The 12148-nt window shown below is 46.8% G+C and overlaps 1 protein-coding gene across 3 annotated transcripts in view; it reads left to right on the top strand.

Annotated features, from left to right (window-relative positions):
* FERRY3 (FERRY endosomal RAB5 effector complex subunit 3) overlaps positions 1-10636 on the top strand; it is a 36311-nt gene extending 25675 nt beyond the window's left edge. For all 3 annotated transcript variants that reach the window (XM_068160925.1, XM_068160924.1, XM_068160926.1), the window contains 4 exons: positions 955-1157; positions 5188-5245; positions 6975-7042; positions 9941-10636. In XM_068160925.1, coding sequence (XP_068017026.1) covers positions 955-1157; positions 5188-5245; positions 6975-7042; positions 9941-10033 — 422 coding nt within the window. In that variant the 3' untranslated portion in view covers positions 10034-10636. The remainder of the gene's footprint in view (positions 1-954; positions 1158-5187; positions 5246-6974; positions 7043-9940) is intronic.
* Positions 10637-12148: the final 1512 nt, after the last annotated feature.

Genomic DNA, 12148 nt, shown 5'->3' with positions numbered 1-12148 from the left:
TGTCTTCCAGTGTCCATCTCAGCTGGTTTTAATCCACTATCCACAGCCTCTCTGCATCCTTTATTTTACCCCATCCATTTTTGGTCTTTCCGCCTCCTACATCCGTCTGCAGCTGAGTGCCTGCCTTGTGTATTTTGAGTGTTACACCTCCTCTGTGGTTGGGTTTTCTGTTTTTCTGCTATAGATAGATCATATCCGCCTGTGCTGGCACTGTTATGTCTTCTACCAGCTGTCTGTGATGCCAGTGAAACCCATCAAAGCAGGGCAGTGAGTGTAGGATGGATGTGTAACAATGATGTTCCAAGAGGGTTTAGATCACTCGGTTTCTAACTTCTTTTTTTTTCATCTCCTTGTGTAACTGTCAGGATCTGTTGCATGGAGCAGCTCCAGAGGAAAGCCACAAAAATAATCAGGGGGTTGGAACACCTCTGCTACAAAGACAGGCTGAGGAAGCTGGGGTTGTTCAGCCTGGAGAGGAGGAGGCACCAGGGAAACCTAATAGCAGCCTTCCAGTACCTGAAGGGGGCCTACAAGAAGGATGGAGAAAGACTGTTTACAAAGGCCTGGAGTGATAGGATGAGGGGCAATGGCTTCAAACTAGAGAAGAGCAGATTTAGATTGGATGTTAGGAACAAGTTCTCTGCTGTGAGGGTAGTGGAACACTGGAACAGGTTGCCCAGAGAGGTGGTTGGGGCCCATCCCTGGTGATATTTCAAGGTGAGGTTCAACAGGGCTCTTGGGAACCTGATCTAGTTGGAGAGGTCTCTGCTTACTGCTGAAGGGATTGATCTAGGTGACCTTTGGAGGTCCCCTCCAACCCAGAGCATTCTATGATTCTATGTTTATGTTTGCCTTTAGGTTGAAGTGACCCTATCCTTACACTGCCTAAGACTTGGGTGTGAGTAGAGATCCCTGCCATGATATCCTGCCTTCTTGGTTTCTGTCCTTCTGTAGGAGAGTTCTACATCTCACGCCATTCAAACCTCTCGGAGATTCACGTTGCTTTCCACCTCTGCGTGGATGAGAACGTCAGGTCTGGGAACGTGACTGCTCGGGATCCTGCCATCATGGGGCTCAGGAACATCCTCAAAGTGTGCTGCACACATGACATCACCACCATCAGCATTCCTCTCCTACTGGTGCACGACATGTCAGAAGTAAGTAAATGTGCAGGTCTGCTTTCCTCTTGTCTTCTAGCATGCAGCAAAGGTCATCTTTGCAAAGGTTGGTTTTGGTGCCGTTTAAGCCCGGGGGGGATGGCTTATCCCAGGCTTATCCCAGGCTTATCCCAGGCTTATCCCATGCTCCAGCCTTATCATTTTAAGTCCAACCTATCGCCCAACACCATCTGATCAACTAAACCATGGCACCAAGCACCCCATCCAGTCTCTTCCTAAACACCTCCAGTGATGGTGACTCCACCACCTCCCTGGGCAGCACATTCCAATGACAAATGACTCTCTCTGGGAAGAACTTCCTCCTCACCTCCAGCCTAAACTTCCCCTGGCGCAGCTTGAGACTGTGTCCTCTTGTTCTGGTGCTGGTTGCCTGGGAGAAGAGACCAACCCCTTCGTGGCTACAGCCTCCTTTCAGGTAGTTGTAGAGGGCAATGAGGTCACCCCTGAGCCTCCTCTTCTCCAGGCTGCACAACCCCAGCTCCCTCAGCCTCTCCTCACAGGGCTGTGCTCAAGGCCTCTCCCCAGCCTTGTTGCCCTTCTCTGGACACCTTCAGGTGTCTCAATGTCCTTCTTGAACTGAGGGGCCCAGAACTGGAGACAATAGGCTAAAGTGTACAAGATCAGGGCCTCTTGTGAAAATGCAAGCCCTGCAAAAATTGAACATGCCCAGTATTGAAGCTTCTAAAGGGTATGCTTCCACATGTAAAAGCAGACTTCTAAGGAACAAGTGATATTATTTCTGACATTTTTAATCTCTGATATCAAGACCTGGTTTGGGGCACAAATGCAAGTTATCAGCTTGCAGGGCAGCAGCCTGGGTTTACTCCTGGGACCCAGTGAACTGCGTTTTCATCAATTTATTGAGCTTTTTTTTCCTTAAACCTTGTTAGTTTTAGCTTTTGCTTGCATACCTGTATCTCACAATACAAATAAAGCACAAGACCAGGTGTTCAGCATGCTTTGAGAGTCTGTTGTTGCCTGGATGTGTGACCCTGAAGAATTACCTTCTTGTCTGTTGCTGGGTTCTTAAAAGATTCTGGTGAAGCAATTTACAGTTTGTGTTCAGTTTCCAGAGTAAGCAGCAAGTGACCTCTGCAGTAACTGTATGCTTAGGCCAGACTGCACTGTGTGAATTGCATGAGCAGCATTGCTTATGACAGTGCTTTGCAGCTGGCTGACCTCATGTGAAGCACACAAATGTGTAACTTGTTGTTGAGGGAAAACTCAATAACAGGTTTCTGAAAGTTTAACCTGAACTTGGTGCCTTCAGCAACCCCAGGTTTTTGGAATCTACATTTACCACCTACATAAAAACATTTTTGTCAAGTGGTTAACCAGGAGCACAGCTGCAGAGATGTTTGCAGGCTTCACTGGGACAGGCATTCAGCATGAGTTTTCTCTGTGCTTTTCTGCAAGGGCTTTCTTCTTTTATGGCTGGAAGAAAGGTGAATGAGGCCTTGAACAGCCTGGTCTAGTGGAAGGTGTCCCTGCCAATGCCAGGGGCTTGGAACTAAGTGATCCTTAAGGTCCCTTCCAACCTAAGCCATTCTCTGAATAATGAATGTATCAAGGAGGATGATCAGAGGGCTGGAGCACCACTCCTATGAGGACTGACTGAGGGAGTTGGGGCTGCTCAGTCTGGAGAAGAGAAGGCTCTGAGGAGACCTTCTTGTGGCCTTCCAGTATCTGAAGGGGGCTACAAGAGAGCTGGGAAGGTACTTCTTAGGGTGTCAGGGAGTGATAGGACTAGGGGGAATGGAGCAAAACTAGAAGTGGGTAGATTCAGATTGGATGTTGGGAAGAAGTTCCTCAGCATGAGGCTGGTGAGACACTGGCACAGGTTGCCCAGGGAGGTGGTGGAAGCCTCATCCCTGGAGGGTTTTAAGTCCAGGCTGGATGTGTCTGTGAGCAACCTGCTGTAGTGTGAGGTGTCCCTGCCTGTGGCAGGGGGGGTGGAACTGCGTAATCCTTGAGGTCCCTTCCAACCCTAACAATTCTATGATTCAATCTCACTGGAGCCATTATATTTCATTGGTTATGAAAAAAATCAGGAATTCTGTTTTCCTTATTTTTTTTTCTTGTGATGAGAATGACACAAACCACATTTCTCTCTTCTGATCAAAGGAAAGAAACTGAATTTGATACTTGAGAAAGGGAAAACCAGACAGGTTCAAATTCAGGACAGCTCTCTGATTGCTGTTCTGAATCTAATATATAAAATGAGGAATGAAATGGCTTTTACACCATGGCATCCCTAAAAATGCCAGAGCTGGCACTATTCCAGCTTGAGGTGGTAGAAACCCCATCCCTGGAGGTTTTTAAGGCCTGGCTGGATGTGGCCCTGAGCAACCTGCTCTAGAGTGAGGTGTCCCTGCCCATGGCAGGGAGGTTGGAACTGGATGATCCTTGAGGTCCCTTCCAACCCTGACAATTCTGTGATTCCCTGTATCTAGTGGAGTCCCTCAAGGGTTGACATTGGGACCAGTACTATTCAATATATTCATCAATGACCTGGATGATGGCACTGTCAGCAAGTTTGCTGATGACACCAAACTGGGAGAAGTGGCTGACACACCTAAGGTTATACTGCCATTCAGCCAGCCCTGGACAGGCTGGAGAGTTGGGAGGAGAGAAATTGAATGAAGTCCAACAAGGGGAAGTGTAGCGTCTTGCATCTGGGAAAGAACAACCCCAGGGACCAGTAGAGATTGGGGACTGACTTGTTGGAGAGCAGTGCAGGGGAAAGGAACCTGGGGGGTGCTGGTGGATGGAAAGGTGACCATGAGCCAGCAATGTGCTCTTGTGGCCAAGAAGGCCAATGGCATCCTGGGGTGGATTAGAAAGAGTGTGGCCAGTAGGTTGAGAGAGGTTCTCCCTCTACTCTGTCTTGTTGAGGCCATATCAGGAATACTGTGTCCAGTTCTGAGCCCCTCAGTTCAAAAAGGACCTCAGGCAACTGCTTGAAAGAGTTCAGTGCAGAGCCACAAAGGTTTCTGAGGGGGGTGGAACATCTCCCTGCTGAGGAAAGGCTGAGGGAACTGGGGCTCTTCACCTTGGAGTAGAGGAGCCTGAGGGGTGACCTCATTCATGTTTGTAAAGATGTGAAGGGCAATGTTGGGAGGACAGAGCCAGGTTCTGCTCAGTGATGTCCAACAATAGGACAAGGGGCAATGGGTGCAAGCTGGAGCAGAGGAGGTTCCAGGGCAACAGAAGGAAAAACTTTCTCCCTGTGAGGGTGCCAGAGCCCTGGAACAGGCTGCCCAGAGAGGTTGTGGAGGCTCATTCACAGAAGCCATTCAAAACCTGCCTGGATGCATTCCTGTGTGACCTGCTGCAGATGGTCCTGCTCTGTCAGAGGGGCTGGACTGGATGGCCTTTCAAGGTTCCTTCCAACCCCTTACATTCTGTGATTCTATGTTTGAGAGAGAGAGGGAAAAAGGTAGGAATAGATATATCACCCTGGTATAGGATACTGTGGAAAACTGAGTCCTCCTTCATGGCCTGTTATGATGCTTAGAATCATAGAATAGAATCATAGAATCAATAAGGTTGGAAGAGACTTCAAAGATCATTAAGTCCAACCTGTCAGCCAACACCCCATGAACTAAGCCATGGCACCAAGTGCCACATCCAATCCCCTCTTGAACACCTCGAGGGATGGGGACTCCACCACCTCCCTGGGCAGCACATTCCAATGACTAACAACTCTCTCTGGGAAGAACTTTCTCCTCACCTCCAGCCTAAACTTCCCCTGGCACAGCTTGAGGCTGTGTCCTCTTGTTCTGGTGCTGCTTGCCTGGGAGAAGAGACCAACCCCCACCTGTCCACAACCTCCTTTCAGGTGGTTGTAGACAGCAATGAGGCCTCCCCTGAGCCTCCTCTTCTCCAGGCTAAACACCCCCAGCTCCCTGGGAAAATGGGGTTCTATGGCAAGACATGTATTATTAGCCTGTTACTTTTGTTGGTCAGATCCATTGGGAACTGAGGCTTTTCATTTCTTAATTTTCAGGAAATGACCATTCCATGGTGCTTGAAGAGGGCAGAGCTTGTGTTCAAGTGTGTCAAAGGTATGCTAGTGAATGCTTCAGCTGGGCTTTTTGTACTGTTGTGGGTGACATCCAGACTTAGCTCAGGATGCACATTTACCCCCCAAAAGGTTTCTCAATAATTTATTGTTTGTAAAACCTACTTTTTTTGGTTTTTTTCCATTGTGAAATTGTTAACTCTTATGCCAGGAAATAGTCTCAGGCCCTTGGAGATGAAAAATGCTTTGAAAGTATCTTTACAGTTTAAACATAGGCAGTAGAAGAAAAAGCCCTTCCTGCTCCTGTGAGCAGTCTCTGAAGGAGAGTAGGAGCTGGTGTTTCTCTGTAGCATAATTTCCAGTGTCTTTTGCATTTTGCCTACCTTAAATAGTGAGCACTCCTCACACTTTTCCCAAACTACTTTATTCATCTCTTTGCTGGAAAGTCATCATGGCTGGATTTGGGTTTCTCTCTTTCCAAGTGGCACCATTGCTTACTGCATTCTTGTGTGTTGCACTTCATTACTTGAACCAATTAGAGTATTGAAGCTGTTGGTTGTGTTCGTGTTCTTTCTGCCACCTACCTGAGCAACTTTTTCTGACTGTGACTGCCTGTACTTCACACTGGAATACCATCCACAGGCTCTGTCATTAAACAAATGCTTTTCTCAGTGTTTTTATTTGCCACTGACACTGAACAGACACTTCTCTGAGTGTTGTTATTTGCCTGTGGACCTTGTCCATTTGTAAAGAAGGGAGACCATAACAACGCTGTGTGGTAACCTGAGCCATAAATGAGTGATGATCCTCTTCCATTTAAAAAGCTCCAGATAGTTTGGGGTTTTTTTGCTGCCACATTGTCGGGGTGCTTTAGGCAAGAGGCTCCATTACCATGGATGGAGTCACATCAGAGCTGCAGGAAAGAGCTATTTCTCAATGAAAGCAAGCCATTGGAAGAACTTGTAACGTGCAGCTCTGCAGAAAGGTCTCACTTCTGCTGGCTAGTGCTGTGCTGTGCAGAAGGACTGATTTATTCTGCTCTTCAGAGCAGAATCTTGTTGATTCTTCTCCATAGATTTTTCCATGTAAAACAGGCTTCAGTTAGGAGGTTGGCCAAGTCTGATTTACAGAACCACAGAAACATTCAGGTTGGAAAAGACCCTCAAGGTCACCAAGTCCAGCCCAGAACCCTACTCTACAAGGTTCACCCCTGAGCCATATCCCCAGGCACCACATCCAAACTACCTTTAAACACATCCAGGCATGGTGTCTCTACCTCATCTCTGGGCAGCACATTCCAATGCCTAACCACTCTTTCTCTGAAAAAATGTTTCCTAATGCCCAGTCTGAACCTACCCAGTGGCAGCTTGAAGCCATTCCCTCCTGTTCTATCACTAATTTTAGCCATTGGAATGTGCTGCCCAGGGAGGTAGTGGAGTCACCATCCCTGGAGGTGTTCAAGAGGAGATTGGACGTGGCACTTGGTGCCATGGCTTAGTTAGTCATGAGGTCTTGGGTGACAGGTTGGACTTAATGATCTTTGAGGTCTTTTCCAACCTTATTGATTTTATGATTCTAATTACCTGTGAGAAGAGACCAGCACCAGCCTCTCTACAAGGTCCTTTGAGGTAGTTGTAGACAGCAATGAGATTAATGACACATCCCAGTTCAGGCAGTTAAAATCCTAATTGGGAGCTCTCTCTCTCTGCTTGCTAATGGTGTAATTGACACATTCCACAGGTAATGCATGTAGTTTGAATGTTGCTTTTTAGGTTTCATGATGGAAATGGCCTCGTGGGATGGAGGAATTTCTCGGACTGTGCAATTCTTGGTACCGCAGGTAGGTTAAACTAAGTTCATGTCCAGCCTAGGAGACTGCTGGAACCAGGGCTTAAATACCAGCAGGTCCCATCTGGATTTCTTTGCTATGCCTGGCTCCTTTTCTGTGAGCTTAAATGAATCACTGTGGGTTTGGTTCCTTGCCTATAAAACAGGGCTAAGAGTAGGCTGTATTTTTTCTTTATATCATTCTGAGGATGCAAATGTTTCAAACTGGGAAGTTCACCTTTGCAAACTGTGAATGGATCACCTTTAACAAAGATTCCTCTTTTTTTTGGCCATTTCCTTTGAAGAGATGGGCTAACCTTGCACTGCTGTGGTGGGTTGAAATTTGTCATGTGGTGGGTTGAATGGAATGGGTTGTCCAGAGAGGTAGTTGAGGCCCTGTCCCTGGAGGTGTTTCAGCCCAGGCTGGATGGGGCTCTGGCCAGGCTGATCTAGTGTGGGGTGTCCCTGCCCATGGCAGAGGGGTTGGAACTAGAAGATCCTTGTGGTCCCTTCCAACCCTGACTGATACTATGATACTATGAAATTTCCCCCCCCAACATGAACTTTGGCTGACCAGCTCAGTTGGAAGCTGTGTTTACAAGCAAAACTACAATCTACAATGAAATGCAATGAATATGTACAAAATATACAGGACTGACAGTATTTGCAGGTATTTGCAATTAATAAACAGCACAGGACCCCTCCTGCTCTCTAACTTCTCCTTACCTTCTCCCAGCCCCACTGTACAAAAAGAAGGGAGAAAGGAGCAGAGAAAGTCTCTGTTAGATTTAACCAAAACAATGCACACAAGTTCAAGCAGAAGCAAGCTAGTATCTCTCCAAAGCAAAGAAGCAAGAAGAGAGAATTGTTTTGGTACAACCAGTCATATGGTAGATGTAGGGTAGGGTAGGGTAGAGTCGAGTAGAATAGAATAGAATAGAATAGAATAGAATAGAATAGAATAGAATAGAATAGAATAGAATAGAATAGAATTAACCAGGTTGGGAAAGACCTTTGAGATCATCCAGTCCAACCTATCACCCAACACCATCTCATCAGCTAAACCATGGCACCAAGCACCCCATCCAGTCTCTTCCTAAACACCTCCAGGGATGGTGACTCCACCACCTCCAGAGGAATATCTCTCCAAAGGAACTGTTTAGAATTATCTTTATTTTCCTTTTCACACCCACTAGTGATTTATTTACATTGTACTACTTTTCTGCTCAAGATCTGTGAAGAAATTTTAAAGGCATAGCCTAAAACTACCGCAGCTGCATAAATCATATTGTCTAATGGTTTGCCAAGTTGCAATGCACTGAATAAGTCATGGAATGGAAGGGAATGGAGTGGAGTGGAGTGGAGTGGAGTGGAGTGGAGTGGAGTAGAGTAGAGTAGAGTAGAATAGAATAGACCAGATTGGAAAAGACCTTTGAGATCATCAAGTCCAACCTCTCACCCAACACCATCTCATCAACTAAACCATGGCACCAAGCACCCCATCCAGTCTCTTCTTAAACACCTCCAGTGATGGTGACTCCACCACCTCCAGGTACTTGAAGTTCATTGTAAGCAAGGTTCTGAAATTGCTTAATTTGGAGTTTTATCCAATTGTCAGAAGCAGCAATTTTTCAGGAGCAGGAAATTTTCCAGGCTTGCCCAGCACCCAGTTTTGTTTATTCTAAAAAGCATTGCTTGGAAGCAACATAAAGCTCAGTGTTATGTTAGGAAAGAAATGCCTTGTATTTCTTGACAAAGTAGTAAGGTGCTGAGCAAGGAGGAAGCTAAGAATAAACTAAGCACTGAAGTTAAATCTAACCCTGGAATTCAGAGTACCGGAGCCCCGTAGCTAGCAAACAGCACTGTCCTGCTTATGCTGAGCAAAAATAGTCAATGACAAGGAATCTTCTGAAGACAGATATCCCACAGAGATACACAAACAGGGATTTTATTAGTCTAGTCTTTTCCTTTGGATTGAATTAGAATTGCAGCATAGTTTGAGAAGGGTCTTCATGGGATGGCATTCAACAAGTCCAAGTGCCAGGTGCTGCACTTTGGCCACAGCAACCCCATGCAGAGCTACAGGCTGGGGTCAGAGTGGCTGAGAGTTGCCAAACAGAGAGGGACCTGGGGGTGCTGATCAACAGCCACCTGAATATGAGCCAGCAGTGTGCCCAGGTGGCCAAGAGGGCCAATGGCATCCTGGCCTGCATTAGGAATAGTGTGGCCAGCAGGAGCAGGGAGGTCATTGTGCCCCTGGACTCTGCATTGGATAGGCCACACTTTGAGTCCTGTGTCCAGTTCTGGGGCCCTCAGTTTAAGAGGGACATTGAGACACTTGAATGTGTCCAGAGAAGGGCAACAAGGCTGGGAAGAGGCCTTGAGCACAGCCCTGTGAGGAGAGGCTGAGGGAGCTGGGGTTGCTTAGCCTGGAGAAGAGGAGGCTCAGGGGTGACCTCATTGCTGTCTACAACTCCCTGAAGGGTGGTTGTAGCCAGGAAGGGGTTGGTCTCTTCTCCCAGGCAACCAGCACCAGAACAAGAGGACACAGTCTCAAACTGCACCAGGGGAAGTTTAGGCTCGAGGTGAGAAGAAAGTTCTTCACTGAGAGAGTCATTCATCATTGGAATGTGCTGCCCAGGGAGGGGGTGGAGTCACCATCCCTGGAGGTGTTCAAGAGGGGATTGGATGTGGCACTTGGTGCCATGGTGTAATCATGAGGTCTGTGGTGACAGGTTGGAGTCGATGATCTTTGAGGTCTCTTCTAACCTTGGTGATACTGTGAGACTGTCTTCTGACAAACAGCAGTTCTGTTATGAAACAAAGTTGAGTGCAGCTTCATGCTTCCAAACTACAGCAAAAAAAACAAAACCCAAACCAAACCAACTGGTGTGTTTTATTCTTTTTCCAGACAATTTCTGAGGAAATGTTTTACCAGCTGAGCAATATGCTTCCACAAATCTTCAGAGTGTCCTCCACACTGACTCTGACCTCTAAGCACTGAATTTTGTGCAGCAGCAAGATTCCTCCTGGGGACAAAGGATGAGATTACAGAGATCCTGGACTGGAATGTCTCCTTTTCTGAAGGATGGTGACCCTGAAGTGATATTTGTTGCAATTTCAAGAATCATGTCTTCCTCATAAAAGGCAAGCAAGTGGCAGCAGGTGAAACAAAGCAAGATGCAAAGATCAGCTAAGCATTCATGTTGAAATCCTCACCTTTATCTGAAGGACATTCAGTGTCACTTACTGTGTGCAATCTGCAGAAATATGGAGGTGTTCCTCACACTTAAGTAGCAGAAATAAGAGCTTTGGGGGGGAGTAAGATCTGAGTGAGCTTCAGGCTGGTGACTTTTAAACCTGTTGTCTGAGTTTGTTCAGTGACACTTCAAAAATCGTGAGCAGTGTCAGGTGTGGAAGTAACTTGGATTTCATTTGTCCCAGAGGTCTTTCCAGCATCACAGTGACCACTAAATAAAGTGCATTAATGCTTCATTTTGCTGTTAATAAATCAAAGATGTGGAACAAGCACTGAACCTGCTGCACTTGGTGAATCTTGGAAGTGTATTGAAGCAAAATCAATCAAAACAAAAGATCTGTGACAGTAAATTAGTGGCTTTGATTATTTATTTCTCTTTTTTTCCCCCACTGTGTGAACTTTTTTTGCTTTACTTCAACATTTTATTCATTGTGGCCTTCCAGTATCTGAAGGGGGCCTACAAGAAGGCTGGGGAGGGACTGCTCAGGATCTCAGGTAGTGATAGGACTAGGGGGAATGGAATGAAGCTGGAGGTGAGGAGGAAGTTCTTCCCCATGAGAGTGGTGAAGCCCTGGAATGGGTTGTCCAGGGAGGTGGTTGGGGCCCTGTCCCTGGAGGTGTTTAAGCCCAGGCTGGATGAGGCTCTGGCCAGGCTGATCTAGTGTGAGGTGTCCCTGCCCATGGCAGGGGGGTTGGAACTGGATGATCCTTGTGGTCCCTTCCAACCCTGACTGATAGTGTGATTCTATGGTTTCACATTAGCAAGTGTATTATGTGAATCACTTACTGACAGGATGCCAGCCAGAGGGACTTGGACAGGCTGGAGAGCTGGGCTGAGGAGAATCTCATAAGGTTCAATATGGCAAAGTGTGAGGTGCTGCACCTAGGTTGGGGCAGTCTGATGATGGAGATGATGAAATTGAGAGCAACTCTGCAGGAAAGAACTTGGGGGTGCTGGTGGGTGACAAGCTGGACGTGAGCCAACAGTGTGCACTTGCAGCCTAAGAAGGCAAATGGCAGCCTGGGCTGCATCAAAAGCAGTGTGGCCAGCAGATTCAGAGAGCTGATTCTGCCAGTTTGCTCTGATGAGAGCCCACCTGGAGCACTGCATGCAGCTCTGGAGCCCACAACACAGGAAGGACATGGACCTGATGGAGTGGGTCCAGAGGACCACAAAAATGATCAGGGAGGTGGAACACCTCTGCTACAAGGACAGACTGTGGGAGCTGGGCTTGTTCATCCTGGAGAAGAGAAAGCTCCAGAGAAGCCTAATAGCAGCCTTCCAGTAGCTGAAGGGGGCCTGCAGAAAGGTGGGGAGAGTCTTTTCTTTAGGTCTTTTTTTGGTAGGACAAGAAGTAATGATTTTAAACCAAACAAGGGTAGATTTAGACTGGATTGGTGAGGCACTGCCATAGGCTGCCCAGAGAGGCTGTAGATACCTGGCCCTGGAAACATTCAAGATCATGTTAGACAAAGCTCTGAGCAACCTGTTCTGGTTGAAGATGTTCCTGCTCACTGCAGGGGGGTTGGATGAGATCACCTTTAAAGGTCCTTTCCAACCCAAACCATTCTGTGGTGAGTTGTTTTTGTTGGTTGGGGTTTTTTGGTTAGGTTTTTTTGTTGTTGTTTGTTTTAGTTATGTTTTTGGGTTTTGGGGGGTTTTGTTGGTTTGGGTTTGGTTTTTTTTTGGGGTGGGGTTTTGGTTGGTTGGTTGGTTGGGTTTGGTTTTTGCTTTTCTGAAACCCACAGTTCTGTTATGCATGGAGATTCTGCCAGAGCTGGCTTTGAATTTGAACCCTCTTTCTATGCATGGCTGAAATGCTGCACTTAAAAGCTGGAAATCCTGGGAGCCAAATAAGA

Source organism: Melanerpes formicivorus, unplaced genomic scaffold (assembly GCF_026170545.1).
Source record: "Melanerpes formicivorus ecotype bairdi unplaced genomic scaffold, bMelFor1.0.p_v2 SCAF_54, whole genome shotgun sequence".
Taxonomy (NCBI): Eukaryota; Metazoa; Chordata; class Aves; order Piciformes; family Picidae; genus Melanerpes; species Melanerpes formicivorus.
Note: the sequence above shows the minus strand (reverse complement) of the source record. Positions and strands in the feature narration are given on the sequence as shown.